This window comes from Mustelus asterias, chromosome 3 (assembly GCF_964213995.1).
Source record: "Mustelus asterias chromosome 3, sMusAst1.hap1.1, whole genome shotgun sequence".
In the NCBI taxonomy this organism is placed as follows: Eukaryota; Metazoa; Chordata; class Chondrichthyes; order Carcharhiniformes; family Triakidae; genus Mustelus; species Mustelus asterias.
In genome coordinates this window covers 145,286,064-145,306,769 of record NC_135803.1, presented here as the reverse complement: position 1 = coordinate 145,306,769, position 20,706 = coordinate 145,286,064, and the positions used below count along the sequence as shown (strand labels likewise).

At 45.1% G+C, this 20,706-nt stretch overlaps 1 protein-coding gene across 1 annotated transcript in view; it reads right to left on the bottom strand.

Annotated features, from left to right (window-relative positions):
• The window catches only part of LOC144491683 (monocarboxylate transporter 5-like), a 69,338-nt gene that overhangs the window by 15,001 nt on the left and 33,631 nt on the right, over positions 1-20,706 (bottom strand). Inside the window, exon 2 of the mRNA XM_078209855.1 lies at positions 6,337-6,469. Within this exon, the coding sequence (XP_078065981.1) occupies positions 6,337-6,469 (133 nt within the window). The remainder of the gene's footprint in view (positions 1-6,336; positions 6,470-20,706) is intronic.

The window sequence follows — 20,706 nt, the reverse complement described above, 5'->3', positions numbered from 1 at the left end:
AGGAGATTTACCAGGATGTTGCCTGGGAGGGAGCGTTTCAGCTGTGAAGAGAGGCTGATTAGGCTGGGGTTGTTTTCCTTAAAGCAGAGAAGGCAGAAGGGAGACCTGATTGAGGTGTACAAAATTACGAGGGCCATAGATAGGATAGAGAGGAAGAAATCTTTCCCCTTACTACAGGGGTCAATAACCAGGGATATGGATTTAAGGTAAGGGGCAGGAGATATAGAGGGGATTTGGGGCAAAATGTTTTTACCCAGTGGGTGGTGGGAATCTGGAACTCACTGCCTGAAAGGAAGATGGAGATGGGAAACTCACAACATTTAAATGAGCACTTGAAATGCCATTACATACAAAGCTACGGACCGAGTGCTTGAAAATGGGGTTAGAATCAATGGCCGGCACAGACGTTATGGGCCGAAAGGGCCTCTTTCTGTGCTGTAAAGCTCTATGATTTGGCCTGGCTTTAACCCTACCCATGGTGGAACACTCACTATAGTTCCTAACACTCATGAATCCCCTAGTAATGATGGTCATTTGGGCAATATATCAGAGGACAACTAAGCAGCAGGCACTGATCTACAGCAAGAGAAAGGGAGCCAGAAGAATGTGAGAAAAATGGCAGAAAAAAAGAGAAAAATGGTACATTATCACTACAAACCTAAACTAGGCCCAAGCAGAAACTATTTGGTGTGATAACTTTAGAATCGCTACCACTGATGTTAACTGCTTGGCTCTCCTGTGGATTCTGTTTAATGAATACAAAGAGTAAATTGATTCCCAAAGGAATTTATTCCAGAATGCTGGATTTTAATTGCATTTGTTTTAACTACTTTGCAGCTCATTGGTTTGCCTTCCTACACGCACAAATCTTGTTGTAGACTTCATTTTGAATCGAAGACCGAGTCACCTCTTTGTCGCAGCACTTGTCAAAGGAAAATTAGATCTAATTAAAGGGGCAGAAGTAATTAGGAAATTAGTCCATCAAAATGGATCCTTGCAAATTAGCATTGTGCACACGAACAAATTTCTAGATGTTGAATTTAATAATGGTAGGTAAGTTATCCTGACATTATCCTGACTTACCAACCTTGATGCCATTCAATAGTTCCAACACATCCTCTTTCTTTATGTCCACATGCTCGATCCTTTCTGTCCACCGCAAACCAGCAGTACAACCACCCAGATCCCTTTCCACCGTGAATACCGAGGTAAAGTATTCATTAAGCAGCTCCGCCATTTCTAACGGTTCCGCACAAACTTTTCCCCCTTCACCTTTTAAGGGTCCTATGCCTTCACATCTCATCCTTTTACTCTTGACATATTTGTAGAAAGCCTTGGGGTTCTCCTTAATCTTACCCGCCAAGGCCTTCTCATGACCCCTTCTCGCTCTCCTAATTTCCTTCTTAAGCTCCTTCCTACATCCCGTATACTCCTCTAAATCCTTAACACCTCCTAGCTCTCTGAACCTTCTGTACGCCTCTCTTTTCTTATTCACCAGGTTCATCACAACCTTCGTGCACCACGGTTCCCGTACCCTACCAACACCCCCCTGTCTCATCGGAACGTTGTCATGCAGAGCTCCAGACAAACATTCCTTGAAAATCCTCCACTTTCCTTCGGTACTTTTCCCCAAGAATGCCTCCTTCCAATTTACCCGTCTAATTTCCTCCCTGATGACACTGTATTTCCCTTTACTCCAGAGAAACACTTTCCTAGCCTGCCTGATCCTATCTCTTTCCAATGCTATCGTGAAGGAGATAGAATTATGATCGCTATCCCCAAGATGCTCACCCACCGAGAGATCCTCCACCTGTCCAGGTTCATTAGACGAAGGAAGAGCGGTGGATGTGGTCTATATGGACTTCAGCAAGGCGTTCGATAAGGTCCCCCATGCAAGACTTCTTGAGAAAGTGAGAGGGCATGGGATCCAAGGGGCTGTTGCCTTGTGGATCCAGAACTGGCTTGCCTGCAGAAGGCAGAGAGTGGCTGTGGAGGGGTCTTTCTCTGCATGGCGGTCAGTGACCAGTGGAGTGCCCCAGGGATCTGTTCTGGGACCCTTGCTGTTTGTCATTTTCATAAATGACCTGGATGAGGAAGTGGAGGGATGGGTTGGTAAGTTTGCTGACGACACCAAGGTAGGTGGTGTTGTGGATAGTTTGGAGGGATGTCAGAAGTTGCAGCGAGACATAGATAGAATGCAAGACTGGGCGGAGAAGTGGCAGATGGACTTCAACCCGGATAAGTGTGTGGTGATCCATTTTGGCAGATCCAATGGGATGAAGCAGCAATATAATATGAAGGGTACCATTCTTAGCAGTGTAGAGGATCAGAAGGACCTTGGGGTCCGGGTCCATAGGACTCTTAAATCGGCCTCGCAGGTGGAGGATGCGGTCAAGAAGGCGTACGGCGTACTGGCCTTCATTAATCGAGGGATTGAGTTTAGGAGTCGGGAGATAATGCTGCAGCTTTATAGGACCCTGGTTAGACCCCACTTGGAGTACTGCGCGCAGTTCTGGTCACCTCATTACAGGAAAGATGTTGAAGCCATTGAAAGGGTGCAGAGGAGATTTACAAGGATGTTGCCTGGATTGGGGGGCATGCCTTATGAGGATAGGTTGAGGGAGCTTGGTCTCTTCTCCCTGGAGAGACGAAGGATGAGAGGTGACCTGATAGAGGTTTACAAGATGTTGAGAGGTCTGGATAGGGTAGACTCTCAGAGGCTATTTCCAAGGGCTGAAATGGTTGCTACGAGAGGACACAGGTTTAAGGTGCTGGGGGGTAGGTACAGAGGAGATGTCAGGGGTAAGTTTTTCACTCAGAGGGTGGTGGGTGAGTGGAATCGGCTGACGTCGGTGGTGGTGGAGGCAAACTCGTTGGGGTCTTTTAAGAGACTTCTGGATGAGTACATGGGATTTAATGGGATTGAGGGCTATAGATAGGCCTAGAGGTGGGGATGTGATCGGCGCAACCTGTGGGCCGAAGGGCCTGTTTGTGCTGTGGCTTTCTATGTTCTATGTTCTATATAATGAAACTGTAGCCTTTAAGTTCCATAGTCTCAGCGGCCCACCCCCAGTATAGACTGACCGTGACGGCAAAGATAGATAATTACCCAAACCACACCCCAGGCCAGGTCGCAAGTTTCCACAGCCCTTGACTTGAATTATAGAATCCCTACAGTGCAGAAGGGGGCCATTTGGCCCATCAGGTCTGCACAGACTGTCCAGCAGAGCATCCCACCCAGGCCCTATCCCCGTCGCCCCATGATTTTACCTCACTAATCGCCCTAAACTAACATCTTTGGATACTAAGGGGCAATTTAGCATGGCCAATCCACCAAACCTGCGCATCTCTGGAGTGCGGGAGGAAACTGGAGCACCCAGAGGAAACCCACACAGATACAGGGGGAATGTGCAAACTCCACACAAACAGTGACCCAAGGCCAGAATCAAACCCGGGTCCCTGGCGCTGTGAGGCAACAGTGCTAATCACTGTGCTCTGATTGCTACCTCCATTTCAGAGATAGCCATTTCTCTGTCCTGAACCCCCCTAAACATCTTAACAGCAATGTTTTGCTCAAGAGGGGTGATCAGATGGCTGAACAGAGCTAGCTATAAATGGAGCCGACAGGGTAATGCTGCTTAGATCATGCCACTCTCACTGATGCCCACCTCTGCCCTTTAAATTAAGTCCCCTCCCCACCTCTGACCTCAACATACTGAGGAGGAAAGGCCACCAACACAGGAGTAGGCCCAGGAATGTTCTGAGCCTGATGGCTTTCGTTTCATTTTATTGAGAAATTTCTTTAAAAACATACCAATAATACCTTTATTTCTTTAACAATAATCCTATTGATGAGAACAGGGGATGAATGATAGGGTCGAGATTAGTTTTTGGGATTGCGGGTGCTTGTCAAAGCAGATAGGCTGTTGTTACAAATCTGATAAAAAGAAAGATTTGCTTATAGAAAGGATATTATTAAACTAGAAAGATTTACTAGGATGCTACCAGGACTTGATGGTCTGAGTTATAAGGAGAGGCTGGATAGACTGGGACTTTTTTCTCTGGCGCGTAGGAGGCTGAGGGATGATCTTATAGAGGTCTATAAAATAAAATAGATCAGCTAGATAGTCAATATCTTCTCCCAAAGGTAGGGGAGTCTAAAACTAGAGGGCATAGGTTTAAGGTGAGAGGGGAGAGATATAAAAGTGTCCAGAGGGGCAATTTTTTCACACAGAGGGTGGTGAGTGTCTGGAACAAGCTGCCAGAGGTAGTAGTAGAGGCGGGTACAATTTTGTCTTTTAAAATGCGTTTAGACAGTTACATGGTAAGATGGGTATAGAGGGATATGGGTCAAATGCGGGCAATTGGGACTAGCTTAGTCGTTGAAAAAGGGGCAGCATGGACAAGTTGGGCCGAAGGGCCTGTTTCCACGCTGTAAACTCTATGACTCTATATATATTTAATACATATAACGCCTTTCATGACCACTCGACATCTCAAAGTGCTTCACAGCCAATGAAGTGCTTTCGAAGTGTGCTTACCGCTATAATGTAGGAAGTGCAACAATCAATTTGTGCACAGCAAGCTCCCACAAGCAGCAATAAGGATCGGAGGAGAATCTGCTTTTGAGATGTTGATTGAGGGATTGATTGTTAATCCTGTCAGGTCGGCTACAGTTGCTACATCAAGTAGGTGTCTTAAACTGAGTAGGTGGGTTTCAGCTACTATCCAGGTAGATTCAATTTACCGCTCAATTTACATGTCCTTGTTCTAGTGATTGCCAGCACCATGTAGAGACACGGAGTCATTCTCTTCATAACTGATGTGCTTTTAAAATTCATTCATGGGATGTTGGCTGGGCCAGTATTTATTGCCCATCCCTAATTGTCCACTGGGCCATTTCGGAGTCAACTGCATTGTTGCGAATCTGGAGTCACATGGAGGCTAGTCCAGGTAAGGATGGCAGATTTCCTTCCCTTAAGGAAGATGGAATTTCTCCAGTGAACCAGATGGCTTTTTATACCATGGTTCCATGGTCATCATTAGACTTTTTAATTTTAAGATTTTCTTTCATTGAATTCAAATTTCACCATCTGCTGTGGTGGGATTCGAACCTGGGTCCTCAAAGCATTACCCCCGGGTCTCTGGAACATTCAAGTATCGCTGAAGAACAGTCGGTGGAGCTGGGAGGCACAGGACTGAGGTGCTGCATTGCAAACACTGGCAGGAGGATAAGCTTATAAGATTGAAGCAGTAATTTCCATTATAAATGTGGACTCAACAATTTATAATGGAAAAAAGATTGACAAGAAGCAGAATCGTAAAATCATAGAATCCCTACAGTGCAGAAGGAGGCCATTCAGCCCATTGAGTCTGTACCGACGACAATCCTATCCAGGGCCTGATCCCCCTGACACTAACAAGTGACTGAAGAACAGCTTCTTCCTTGCGGCTGTCAGACTTTTGAATGGGCCTACCTCGCATTAAGTTGATCTTTCTCTACACCCTAGCTATGACTGTAACACTACATTCTGCACTCTCTCCTTTCCTTCTCTATGAATGTTATGCTTTGTCTGTATCGTGTTCAAGAAACAATACTTTTCACTGTATACTAATACATGTGACAATAATAAATCAAATCAAATCAAGGGGCAATTTAAAATCATAGAATCATAGAATCCCTACAGTGCAGAAGGAGGCCGTTCGGCCAATCAAGTCTGCACCGACCAAAATCCCACCCAGTCCCTATCCTCATAACTCCACATATTTACCCTGTTAATCCCTTTAAACTACACATTCTGGGACACTAAAAGGCAATTTAGCACAGCCAATGCCCCTAACCCGCACATCTTTGGACTGTGGGAGGAAACCGGAGCACCCGGAGGAAACCCACGCAGACACGAGGGGATTGTGAAAACTCCACACAGACAGTGACCCAAGCCGGGAATCAAACCCAGGTCTTTGGCGTTGTAAGGCAGCAGTGCTAACCACTGTGCCATCGTGCCGCCCCAATTTATAACATTTGATTTTATATATGGCCAATCCACCTAACCAGCACATCTTTGGACTGTGGGAGGAAACCGGAGCACCCAGAGGAAACCCACGCAGACACGGGGAGAACGTGCAAACTCCACACAGACAGTCACCCAAGCTGGGAATCGAACCTGGGTCCCTGGCGCTGTGAGGCAGCAGTGCTAACCACTGTGCCACTGTGGCAAGAATACCCCAACAACTTTGTAGAGAGTGTGTGCATGCGAATGTATTATTTTTAATATGTTATATCATTATGTATCATATTTCTACACTACAGAGGAATGCCTTACATATTAATAATACCTGCTGTTAAACGTACACATGACATAATAGATCCAATCCAGCTGATCTGTTCCATAGAAGCCTGGAATGTTTCCTGAAGTACAGCAGATAAGATCCCAAATGATTTCAGTATTCCCATTGCCAACACATTTATCTGCAAGAATCGAAGAGATAGAACAAAAATTACATTCAGAGCTTGAATCTGGCACCTTCCCACCATGACAACCCTCTGCTGAGCAACACACCACGTGTGGTTATCAATGGGGGATTGTAAAATCCAAGATCCCACACAGCACAGACTGTTGTGAAACCAACAAGCTCCACTACTATTCCACAGCTGTGGGCAACATTGCTTACAGTTGTCACTGGTGTTATTGTTGCTTCCTTTCAGCACTGAACTCGCGCTGCGCCCGCATGAAGTTAACTGGCTCATTCACCTGGCTCCCACCCTCAGCCAATGTTCTTCACGTAACACCACTAACTTCACAACAACGGAGACTTATGTGCACTTACATCAGGCTGTCACATGGTAAATGACCCGAAGTGCTTCCCAGGAGCATGCAAAAATTGACACAGAGCCACTTAAAGAGATACTGGAGGAAGATGACTAACAGCATTGTCAAACAAGTAGGCTATAAGGAGCAGTAAAGGCAACATGCTACGGATGCTGGAATCGGAAACAAAAACAGAAAAGTGCTGGAAAATCTCAGCAGGTCTGACAGCATCTGTGGGGACAGAATAGAGCCAACGTTTCCAGTCTGGCTGGCCCCGCGTCAGAAGTTTTAAGGAGTGTCTGAAAAGAGAGGTAGGGTGAGCAAGAGGCCGAGGGAGGGAATTCCAAAGCTCGGAGTGTTGGTAGCTGAAGGTACAGACACCAATTAAAGTCCGTGAAGCTTGGGAGGCCAGAATTAGAGCAGCGCAGATTTGTTGAAGGCTCGTGGGGCTGGCCAGGCTGAAGAGGCCAAACGGCCCCGTCCACTCCCGGGGAATCCCAGACCTGTGATCAACTCTAATGGAGAAGGTTCATCTGACAAGACAGCAAGCATATGGACAGGCTTCATTGGAAACACATGGAGGCAAAGTCGAAGGAGTGCACAAACACCCAGACAACCCACCTACCCAGCCAATCAAGTAACCCCCACCCCACATGTGGCAAATTCTACAGATGGTGCCTTGGATCGAGCAGCTATCTCAGACCCAGGGTGGAAACGAGCTAGATTATAGAGAAAGGGAGGGGATAGGCCAGGGAGAGGTTTAAAAGACAAATCATTAGAATATTAAAATAACAGTATTGTTTAACTGGAAGCCAACGTAGGTGAGCGTGCATGAGGTGAATAGGACTTGGTGCAAGTTCGGACATGGGCAGAGGAGCATTGGAGGATCTCAAGTTTCTGGAGGGTAGAAGATGGAAGGCCAGCCAGGAGAAGTTGGAATAGTCAAATCCTGAGATAACAAAAGCATGGATAAAGTTTCAGATGAGGAGAGACGGGGACAAACTGGCCTACATTATGGAAGTAGGCGGCCTTCGTGATAGTACTTCTTTTTTTACTCATTTGTAGGACATGTTTACTGGCTGGCCAGCATTTATTGCCCATCCCTAATTGCCCTTGGAGGGCAGTTGAGAGTCAACCACATGTAGGCCAGATCAGGTAAGGACGGCATATTCCCTTCCCCAAAGGACATTAGTGAACCAGATGGGTTTTTTCTGGCAATTAACAATGGTTTCATGGTCATCAGTAGATTCGTAATTCCAGATATTTTGTATTGAATTCAAATTCCACCATCTGCCGTGGCGGGATTCGAACCCGGGTCCCCAGAACATTAGCTGAGTTTCTGGATTCATTGTCTAGCAATGATACCACTAGGCCAACACCTCCCCATAAGCATGGATGAGTGATTAGAAGCTTATCTCATGGTCAGGTTTGGCACTAAGGGTGCAAAAGGATAGATGTCAGGGAGAGGGACGGAGTTTGAGGCAAGGATTGAAGATTTCGATTTCTCAACATTTGGCCATGAGGAAAATTCTGCTCATTTATTAGCAGTTGGGAGAAAAGTTGTCTGACAACATTGAGACAGTGGAGGGAGCTCGAGAGAGGGAGGTGGTGGGGAGTTCAAGCTCGGGCCTGTCAGTGCACATGTGGAAACTATCACTGATTTCACAGAGATATCATCAGACAAAATGGATGCTGAGCCAAAAGTGGGGAAGAGGTTATCAAAAGTTTCATTCGGGCTTTAAACAGGCTCTTAAAGTGCATGAGAGGCCAGAGATTGTAGTGGGTTGAGTTGGGGAGGAGGTAGTCGGATTGGAGGAGATTCCAGAGATAGAGAACAGCAGGACCATCAGGAGATTTTAGGAAACTGCTTTTTGCTGTGAATATAAGACGCCAGTGTTGGAAATCTCATTTCTTTTCTCCAAGGATCACTATATTCCTCTGCCTTGTGAAATTCTTGGCCAGATAGGGCAAAGGGCCATTTCCTCTTGGTTTTGTTCTTTAGATAATTATCCAATTCTCTTTTGAAGGCCTCAGTTGAAGCCTCTCCTCCAGCACACTCTCAGGCAGCGCATTCCAGATCCGAACCACCCGCTGCCCAGAAACGCTTTTCCTCATATTGCCATTGCTTCTTTTGCCAATCACCCTAAACCGGTGCCCTGTGGTTCTTGATCCTTCCACTAACAGAAACAATTTCTCCCTCTCCACTCCATCCAGACCTCCCACGATTTTGGACACCTCTCTCAAATCTCCTTTTAATCTACTCTTCTCCAAGGAGAAGAGCGGCAGCTTCTCCGTACGTAGCTGAAGTCCCTCATCCCGAAAACCACTTTGTGCATCTTTCCTGCACACGTTCCAATGCCTTCCCATCCTTCCTAAAGAGTGGGCACAATGGCCGGAATCTTACCGGGCTGTTCACCGCGGGTAGGATTTTCCCATCCCACCGCAGTGAACGATGATTTGGCTGGACACCAAATTCTGTGACCTCATTGCAGTGGGAGCGTGGCGTGAACGGCTGATAAGATCGCATCCAATATGTCAGCTGAGGCTGAGCCAGTGTTTGGCACAGTTTTGTACTCTGTTCCTCAAATAATAAAGCCCAGGATTGTGAATTAACTGCACTCTCAATCTGCCCCGCCTCCTGCAATGATGGATGCACTAATGTCCCCTCGTCCCCCCCATCACTCTGCTCCTTCAGCCCATTTGGAATTGTATCTTTTATTTCCTCTGGCCTCTTCTTGTTCTTCCTACAAAATTAATCACTTCTTCCATTTTGCGATAGACTAATGGCTGGGATTCCACCCCTCCCACCACACCCCCCATCCCGCCCCAACCCAGGCAGAATTTATTTATTATTACTGTGACAAATAGGCTTACATTGAGATTGCAATGGGTGGCGCAGTGGTTAGCACTGCTGCCTCACAGCGCCAGGGACCCAGGTTCAATTCCCTCCTTGGGTGACTGTCAGAGTTTGCACGTTCTTCCCGTGTCTGCGTGCGTTTCCTCCGGTTTCCTCCCACAGTCTGAAAGACGTGCTGGTTTGGTGCATCGGCCGTGCTAAATTTTCCCTCAGAGTACCCGAACAGGCGCCAGAGTGTGGTGACTAAGGGATTTTCACAGTAACTTCATTACAGTGTTAATGTAAGCCTACTTGCGACACTAATAAATAAACTTAAATTGAAACAATGAAGTTACTGTGAAAATCCCCGAGTGAAAATCCACTGAGGGAGAATTTAGCACGGCCAATGCACCCTAACCAGCATGTCTTTCGGACTGTGGGAGGAAACCGGAGCACCCGGAGGAAACCTATGGGGAGAATGTGTCAACTCCACACAGTGACCCAAGCCAGGAATTGAACCTGGGTCCCTGGCACTGTGAGGCAGCAGTGCTAACCACTGTGCCACCATGACCCCCCCTCCCCATTTTGCGGCAGCGGAGGTAGACCACCATTAGCCAGCGGTGGGATCTTCTGGTCCCACCGCTGCCAACCGAGTTTCCTGTTGTTTGCACCTTGTCTCCCTGATGCTGCCAGGGAACCCGTGGGAGGGGGGGGGGGGGGTCACAGTCAGTGGGATCGGAAGACCCCTCCGACGGGAACAGCTGGAAAATCCCACAATCCGGAGGTGTGCGAGAGAGACTTGCTGTGACTACCTCTCCCTTTCCTGTGGGGAAAATAGCATCTAGGGGCTCTCAGTAACTTCCAGTGGTGACCTGTCAGGCCCAGTCTGCATTGAATTGACATTCATGGAGCCATGTAACACCACATTCCTCTGGGATTGATGTAAATCACACAAGAGGATGAGAGGTGGGAATGGATTAAATTCGAAAGATTTATTAAGTTTTTCGATGAGTCACAGAGTAGAGATCATTACGAGTTGCAGTTTCCAGTTTATCACTGTGCTCTTTGAAACAGAAATCTAGCCTTGATTTCACACTCATTAGCTGATCAGGCAAGTCATCATTTTTATAATTCATTCACAATTGTGGGTGTTGCTGGCAAGGCCAAAGTTTATTGTCAATCTCTAATTGCCCTTGAATTAACCCACTGGCCCATTTCCAAGTGCAATTAAGAGTCAGCCACCTTAGTGAGGGCCTGGAGTCACATTTAGATCAGAAGAGGTAAAGATAGTAGATTTCCCTTCTCAAGGGCAAATAGGGATGGGCAACAAATGCTGGCCTGGCCGGCGAAGTCCAAATCACCTGAACTAATTTTTAAAATGTGGCTTCCCTAAAGGACAGAAAGAAGTCTCACAGCACCTGGTTAAAGTCCAACAGGTTTATTTCGGAGAGCTGTTCCTTCATCAGGTGAGTGACTCCAGAAGACCCTTCTGGACTCGAAACGTCAGCTCTTTTCTCTCCTTACAGATGTTGCCAGACCTGCTGAGATTTTCCAGCATTTTCTCTTTTGGTTTCAGATTCCAGCATCCACAGTAATTTGCTTTTATCTAATAAACTATTATACCCACTATCTACATAATTCCCAGAATGATACTCATGGTTAGACTTACTTGTCTATTTAAATTAAATGTGATTGTGATAACATTGCCAGTTACTGAGAGAAATATTATTCCTTATTTAAAATATATAAGTTCCAGCTTACTGTGTAAAAACATTGTTATTCACCTTCATTTTACCTGATTCAAATAGAATTCTAATTGAAACACAAAATTACAATGGACCAAACAAAGTTCTCCAATTGTTTTGTTTGCATAGTTCATGAAATGGCACGGCATCGGAATCCCGATGTAAATTACAATTAAAACAGAGACCAGACATATCCAAAGTATTGTACAGGTTGTGAATAAGTATCATTATAGGAAAGGTAAATACTCTACTGTGTCTTAATATTGCATGGCACTGTACCAAGTGTCATATATTGATATCAAATTGTATCATGCTGACATAATTACATCATGGTACAGTTACAGCAAATCTAATGCAAACCTGGTAAGGCGAAATATTGCGAAACACCTTTGCTCTGTCCACAAGCATAACCCCAACCTTCCCGCCGCTTGCCATTTCAACTTAGCATCTTGCTCTCATGCCCGCTTGTCTGTTCTTGGCCTGCTGCAATGTTCCAGTGACGGCCAACGCAAATGGAGGAGCAGCACCTCATCTTCCGATCAGGCATGTTACAGTCCTCAGGACTCAACATTGAGTTCAACAACTTTAGAGGGTGAACTTTCTCCTCTACCTTGACCTCCCCCTCCTCGTTTGTTATTTATTCTCTTGGCTTGCCCCAACATAACCCACTCCTCCCCTCATGGCCCCCTGTCCCTTATTGTTCAGTTTTGCTCCCACTGACCTTTATTCTCCTGTGAACATATTCTGCTATCCTACCTTTTGCCACTATTAGCACCTTCTTCAGTCCTTAATGCCGCCATGTCTCATGTCTATGACAAATTTATCAATTTCTCCTTTGCTCCAATTTATCCCAGTGCTTCTATTCTGCCCCTTATCCTGCACCAGCCTCTCCAACTATATGATCCATGACATTTGTATCCCTCTTCAGTTCTGTAGAAGTCATACGGAGTTAAATTCAAAAGATTTATTACGTTTTTTGATGAGTCACAGGATAGAGGTCACTGGGAGTTGCAGTTTCCAGTTTATCGCTGTGCTCTCTGAACCGAAATCTAGCCTTGATTTCACACTCATTAGCTGATCAGGCAAGTCGTCTTTTTTGTAATTCATTCACAGTTGCGGGTGTTGCTGGCAAGGCCACCGTTTATTATCAAGATGGACGCAGAACTGGCTTGGCCATAGAAGACAGAGGGTAGCTGTCGAGGGGTGCTTTTCTGAATGGAAGGCTGTGACTAGCGGTGTTCCACAGGGATCAGTTGTTCATAGTATATATAAATGACTTGGAGGAAAATGTAGCTGGTATGATTAGTAAGTTCGCAGACAACACAAAAATTGGTGGAGTAGCGGATAGTGAAGCGGATTGTCAGAGGATACAGCAAGATACAGACCGGTTGGAGACTTCAGCGGAGAAATGGCAGATGGAATTTAATCCAGACAAGTGTGAGATAATGCATTTTGGAAGGTCCAATACATATAGGAATTATACAGTAAATGGTAGAATCCTTAGGAGTACTGACAGGCAGAGAGAACTGGGCATACATGTCTACCAATCACTGAAAGTAGCAACACAAGTGGACAAGGTCATCAAGAAGGCATCCGGCATGCTTGCCTTCATCGGTCGGGGCATTGAGTATAAAAATTGGTTGTTCATGCTGCAGCTGTACAGAACCTTAGTTTGGCCTCATTTGGAATATTGTGTACAATACTGGTCGCCACACTACCAGAAGGATGTGGATGCTTTGGAGAGGGTACAGAAGAGGTTTACCAGGATGTTGCCTCATCTGGGGGGTATTAGCTATGACGAGAGGTTGGATAAACTCAGTTTGTTCTCACTGGAATGACAGAGGTTGAGGGGCGATCTGATAGAGATTTACAAGATGCATGGACAGGGTGGATAGTCAGATGCTGTTTCCGAGAATAGAAAAGTCAAGTACTAGGGGACATAGGTTTAAGGTGCGTGGGGAAAAGTTTAGAGGAGATGTGCGAGGCACGCTTTTTACACAGAGGGGGGTGAATGTCTGGAACGCGCTGCCCGGGGAGGTGGTGGGAGCAGGTACGATAGCGGCATTTAAGGGGCATCTAGAGGAATACATGAATAGGATGGGAATGGAAGGATACAGACTCCGTAAGTACATACAGTTTTAGTTCAGGCAGGCATCATGATCGGCGCAGGCTTGGAGGGCCGAAGGGCCTGTTTCTGTGCTGTACTTTTTTTTGTGTGTTTTTTGTCATTTTAGAACTTTTCCATGTTATATTTTTAATGTAATTGGTCTACACCAATGTAATTCGTAAATCGTTCTGTCCAGATTTTTAAAGCCATTTTCCGTTATTTGCGATGTTAGTGCACCTTGAAGAGATTTCTTTTTAAATCATACTCACAACCTTAGGTGATGTCATTGTTGAGAGGAAGAAAAAATTGTGTGCAGGTCAGGTGACAGGAGTTCATTTTCAGTTTTAGCAGTTGGAGTGTTAGAAGCATCAAGCTGGAAGAGAAGTCTCTCTCTCTCCCTGTTTTGTTCTGAAATTCTGTGGCTTTTCTGAAGGGTGAAAACTTGCTGTTGTTGGGGGCTGGACCAGAGCTTCTCTGGTGTTTTGGGAAGCTGTCTTGTCTTCAACCTGTTCTGAGTGAATTAAGACTGGGAGTGTTCAATTCTCCAACCCAAGGACTCAATTTCCAGTATCACATGAGCATTAGTCTTTGCTGTGATAAACCTGTGAAAAGGGTCTTTTGTCTATGGGATTGGTTTGATTGGAACATTGTAGATCTCCTTGTTAAGGGCTATGCATTGTCATTATTGTTTGTTTCTTGTTTGTAATTGATAAAAGTTCTTGCTAATTTTCTTACCATACAGGTTATCTATATTCTTAAATAAACTTTGTTTGATAAAAGCTCCCTAGTGGGTCACTTGAATCATACCTGAAGTGAAAAACATCTCACGCTTATCTTAGCCAAATTCAAGATGCAAAACTTATGATTCAGGCAGGCTTCATAAAACACTTTAGAGTTTCAAGCTTGAGCAGTAACAATTTAAAATAGGAGTTAGACCAGACGTTCATATGAAAACATCTCACCTTTTTTGATGCTAAACCTGTTTTCAGTTACATCATTCAAACTGCTCCAGGTTACCAAGTCTTAAACAGAAACGAGGAATAGATTTTTGTGCAAAAACAATTAAAATAAAAATTAATTTCCGGAACACTGCTCACTGGCGCTGCTTCATGAAAGATTTGACACCTGGTGATGTCCAAATGGGTTTGAGTGGAAACCCGAAGCAAATAAAAACGGCCGGAATTTTCCGGTCATTCACAGCCTGCCGCGTTTAGCCAAATTTCTGTTCGCTGCAGCAGGACCAGAGAATCCCACCGGCATGAATGGCTGGAAAATTCCCTCCAACATGTTTCTTAAAATGAGTGGGTGGCACGTTGGCACAGTGGTTAGCACTGCTGCCTCACAGCGCCAAGGACCCGGGTTCGATTCCCGGCTTAAGTCACTGTCTGTGTGGAGTTTGCATGTTCTCCTAGTGTCTGCGTGGGTTTCTTCCGGGTGCTCCGGTTTCCTCCAACAGTCCAAAGATGTGCGGGTTAGGTGCATTGGCCATGCTAAATTGCCCCTTAGTGTCCTGCGATGTGTAGATTAGAGGGATTAGTGGGTAATTGTTGCAGGGATAGGGCCTGGGTGGGATTGTTGTCAGTGCAGACTCGATGGGCTGAATGGCCTCCTTCTGCACCATGGGGATTCGATGATTCTATGATCTATGAGTACAAGCCTTGAGCACAATTTGCACTTGAGTGGCTGATTTTACCCAAAGCAGAAACTTGTGGATCACTTCTGTAAGTGAGACCCAGAAATTGAAATACGACTTTATATTCCAGCACTGGGAATGTGGCATTGCCAAAAGGTTCAACACAAAGTCTGGATCGTAGAATAGAACCCCAACAGTGCAGAAGGAAGCCATTTGGCCCAACGAGCCTGCAATCCCACCTAGGCCCTATCCCCATAACTCCACATATTTACCCTGCTAGTTCACCCTGATACGAAGGGGCAATTTAGCATGGCCAATCAACCTAACCCGCACATCTTTGGACTGTGGGAGGAAACCCACGCAGACACGGGGAGAACGTGCAGATTCCACACAGACAGTGACCCAAGCCAGGAATTGAACCCGGCCCTGGCACTGAGAGGCAGCAGTGCTAACCACTGATTACTGTATTTAAGTTATGATGTAAACTTTCCAATGAAAGGTGCAAAAGCACTCTACAATGGCCATTTTAATCATTGATGGTACTGTAAAAATGGGCAAACTTGAATTGGGGCTGCCAGTTATTTATCTTCTTCACAGGTATCTGAATGTCCCACCTGAGGAAGGAGTTCTATACATGTTCCATCTTTCAGGAATTCCAGATAAAAGCAAATTACTGCGGACGCTGGAATCTGAAGCCAAAAGAGAAAATGCTGGAAAATCTCAGCAAGTCTGGCAGCATCTGTAAAGCGAGAAAAGAGCTGACGGTCGTCTGGACTCAAAACGTCAGCTCTTTTCTCGCCTTATAGATGCTGCCAGACCTGCTGAGATTTTCCAGCGTTTTCTCTTTTGGTATCAGGAATTCCATTTCCTGTCCCAATTAACATGTCAATAGGGGGCAGCACAGTGGTTAGCATTGCTGCCTCACAGCACCAGGGACTCAGGTTCGATTCCCAGCTCGGGTCACTGTCTGTGCGGAGTCTGCATGTTGTCTGCGTGGGTTTCTTCCGGGTACTCCGGATTCCTCCCACAGTCTGAAAGACGTGCTGGTTTGGTGCATTGACCCGAACAGGTGCTGGAATGTGGCGACTAGGGGATTTTCACAGTAACTTCATTACAGTGTTAATGTAAGCCTACTTGTGACTAATAAATAAACTTTAACTTTAGAAATCTTCTTGAGCTCCTATTCACGGGACTATAAAGTCTCCTGGTACAAAGGTGGGACTTCCATTTTCTACCTGATTTTAATTTAAAGTTTACTTATTAGTGCCACAAATAAACTTGCATTAATACTGCAATGAAATTACTGTGAAAATCCTTAGTCGCCACACTCTGGTGCCTGTTTGGGTACACTGAGGGGGAATTTAGCATGGCCAATGCACCTAACCAGCACATCTTTCAGACTGTGGGAGGAAAGCGGAGCACCTGGACGAAACCCAAGCAGACACGGGGAGAATGTGCAAACTCCGCACAGACAGTGATCCGAGCTGGGAATCGAACCCGGGTCCCTGGGGCTCTGAGGTAGCAGTGCTAACCACTGTGCCACCGTGTCGCCCAAATTCCATTTCTGTGATTCGAACGTGGCTACTTCATTTTAAGTAAGTACTACAAATTCTTAGCTGTCCTATTTTGTGAAGCATCCCCTGGTATGGAGCATTCAGCTGAACAAAACAAGGAAGAAAACAACAGAAAATATTCAGCAGAGTGGCCTTGCTATCTGGTGGAGAATGTCTCCATTCAGTCAATACAGAGAAGCATTGACTGCACATTGCGGAAACTCTGCCTCAGGCACACCTCCCTGTGAGAGTGAAGGAGGGAGGCGTAGAGAAGATAGCAAGTGGAGATCCTTAACTGGAGAATATTATTTACTAGCATTGTGCAGTCCTTACAAATGCCCACGCACATGCATTTTTCCAGTAACAATCAGGAATAACTTTCCACATATAGATTGGGACTCCCATACTGCTAAAGGTCTAGACGGGTTAGAGTTTGTAAAATGTGTTCAGGAAAATTTTCTAAATCAATATATAGAGGTACCAACTAGAGAGGATGCAATATTAGATCTCCTATTAGGAAACAAGTTAGGACAAGTGACGGAAGTGTGTGTAGGGGAACACTTTGGTTCCAGTGATCATAACGCCCTTAGTTTCAACTTGATCATGGATAAAGATAGATCTGGTCCTCGGGTTGAGGTTCTAAACTGGAAAAAGGCCAAATTTGAAGAAATGAGAAAGGATCTAAAAAGCGTGGATTGGGACAGGCTGTTCTCTGGCAAGGATGTGATTGGTAAGTGGGAGGCCTTCAAAGGAGAAATTTTGAGAGTGCAGAGTTTGTATGTTCCTGTCAGGATTAAAGGCAAAGTGAATAAGAATAAGGAACCTTGGTTCTCAAGGGATATTGGAACTCTGATAAAGAAGAAGAGAGAGATGTATGACATGTATAGGCAACAGGGAGCAAATAAGATGCTTGAGGAGTATAAAAAGTGCAAGAAACTATGTAAGAAAGAAATCAGGAGGGCTAAAAGAAGACATGAGGTTGCTTTGGCAGACAAGGTGAAGGATAATCCTAAGAGCTTCTACAGGTATATTAAGAGCAAAAGGATAGTAAGGGATAAAATTGGTCCTCTTGAAGATCAGAGTGGTCGGCTATGTATGGAACCAAAAGAAATGGGGGAGATATTAAATGGGTTTTTTGCATCCGTATTTACTAAGGAAACTGGCATGGAGCCTATGGAAATAAGGCAAACAAGTAGGGAGATCACGGAACCTATACAGATTAAAGGGGAGGAGGTGCTTGCTGTCTTGAGGCAAATCAGAGTAGATAAATCCCCAGGACCGGACAGGGTATTCCCTCGGACCTTGAAGGAGGCTAGTGTTGAAATTGCAGGGGCCCTGGCAGATATATTTAAAATGTCGGTATCCACGGGTGAGGTGCCGGATGATTGGAGGATAGCTCATGTTGTTCCGTTGTTTAAAAAAGGCTCATAAAGTAATGCGGGAAATTATAGACCGGTAAGTTTGACGTCAGTAGTAGGTAAATTATTGGAAGGAGTACTAAGAGATAGGATCTACAAATATTTGGATAGACAGGGACTTATCAGGGAGAGTCAATATGGCTTCGTGCGTGGTAGGTCATGTTTAACCAATCTATTAGAGTTTTTCAAGGAGGTTACCGGGAAAGTGGATGAAGGGAAGGCAGTGGATGTTGTCTACATGGACTTCAGTAAGGCCTTTGACAAGGTCCCGCATGGGAGGTTAGTTAGGAAGGTTCAGTCGCTAGGTATACATGGAGAGGTAGTAAATTAGATTAGACATTGGCTCAATGGAAGAAGCCAGAGAGTGGTAGTGGAGGATTGCTTCTCTGAGTGGAGGCCTGTGACTAGTGGTGTGCCACAGGGATCAGTGCTGGGTCCATTGTTGTTTGTCATCTATATCAATGATCTGGATGATAATGTGGTAAATTGGATCAGCAAATTTGCTGATGATACAAAGATTGGAGGTGTAGTGGACAATGAGGAAAGTTTTCAAAGCTTGCAGAGGAATTTGGACCAGCTAGAAAAATGGGCTGAAAAATGGCAGATGGAGTTTAATGCAGACAAGTGTGAGGTATTGCACTTTGGAAGGACAAACCAAGGTAGAACATACAAGGTAAATGGTAGGACACTGAAGAGTGCAGAAGAACAGACGGATCTGGGAATACAGATACATAAATCCCTAAAAGTTGGGTCACAGGTAGATAGGGTCGTAAAGAGTGCTTTTGGTACATTGGCCTTTATAAATCAAAGTATTGAGTATAAGAATTGGAATGTAATGGTGAGGTTGTATAAGACATTGGTGAGGCCGAATTTAGAGTATTGTGTGCAGTTTCGGTCACCTAATTACAGGAAGGATATAAATAAGGTTGAAAGAGTGCAGAGAAGGTTTACAAGGATGTTGCCGGGACTTGAGAAACTGAGTTACAGAGAAAGGTTGAATAGGTTAGGACGTTATTCCCTGGAGCGTAGAAGAATGAGGGGAGATTTGATAGAGGTGTATAAAATTATGATGGATATAGATAGAGTGAAGGCAAGCAGGCTTTTTCCACTGAGGCTAGGGGAGAAAAAAACTAGAGGACATGGGTTAAGGGTGAAAAGTTTAAAGGGAATATTAGGAGGGGCTGCTTCACACAGAGAGTGGTGGGAGTGTGGAATGAGCTGCCAGATGAAGTGGTGAATGCGGGCTCACTTTTAACATTTAAGAAAAACTTGGACAGGTATATGGATGAGAGGGGTGTGGAGGGATATGGTCCAGGTGCAGGTCAGTGGGACTAGGCAGAAAAATGGTTCGGCACAGCCAAGAAGGGCCAAAAGGCCTGTTTCTGTGCTGTAATATTCTATGGTTCTATGGAATAAGAATCAGGGCTTATCCCCTCCCTAGCCCAGGTCCTGCACACAAAAATAAATGCAGCAACCCTATTGCCAATTTAATTAACATCACTTTTATCGCTGAATCCAAAGATTTGTGGATTCAAGTCTCACTCTTTGAAACCACTCTTTGAATGCATGAAATTCAGCTTGAGACTCCAGTACCGTACTGAGAGGGTGCTACACTGTTGGAGGTGCTGTGTTTTGGATGAGGCATTGAACTAGGATGTCATCTGCTGCGTCAGGTGAATGTAAAAAAACTCATAATACTAAAAGCAAGGAAGTGTGCCTGGTGTCCTGGCCAATTTTCATAGCTCAATCACTAATATAGATTATCTGGTCGTTATCACACTGCTGTGTTCTGGGAGCTTGCGGTTTGTTGACTCCTTGTCTGGTTGCTGGTCTGGATCAGATTGGTGATTGATATTTATTTGTAGATTGGCCATGCTAAATTGCCCTTTAGTGTCCCAAGATGCGTAGGTTAGATAGATTAGCCACATGCAGGGTCATGGGGACAGGCCAGGGTAGAAGGCCTGGGAAAGACACTCTGTCAGAGAGTCGATGCGGACTTGATGGGCTGAATAGCCTCCTTCTGCGCTCTAAGGATTCTAGGATTACCACTCCCTTCGCCTTTGTTCCAACACAGCTTTGTCATTTAACCTCCCCCGCCCTCTAACATATCCTTGACCTTCTCTTTTGCTCCCCCTTCCCTTTTCAACAGCATAAACCCCACCACATCCCTACCTCTCCTCAATTCAGAAGAAGTCATATTGGATTGGCAATATTAACTCTGTTTCTCTCTCCACAGATGTTGCCAGTCCTGCTGAGTTTATCTATTTCCTGTTTTTGTTTCAGATTTCCATCATCCACAAAATTTTGCCTTTATCCAAAATAGATAGGATGCAAAGCTGGGCTGAAAAATGGCAAATGGAGTTTAACCCTGATAAATGTGAGGTGATTCATTTTGGTAGGACTAATTTAAATGTGGATTACAGGGTCAAAGGTAGGGTTCTGAAGACTGTGGAGGAACAGAGAGATCTTGGGGTCCATATCCACAGATCTCTAAAGGTTGCCACTCAAGTGGATAGAGCTGTGAAGAAGGCCTATAGTGTGTTAGCTTTTATTAACAGGGGGTTGGAGTTCAAGAGCCGTGGGGTAATGCTGCAACTGTACAGGA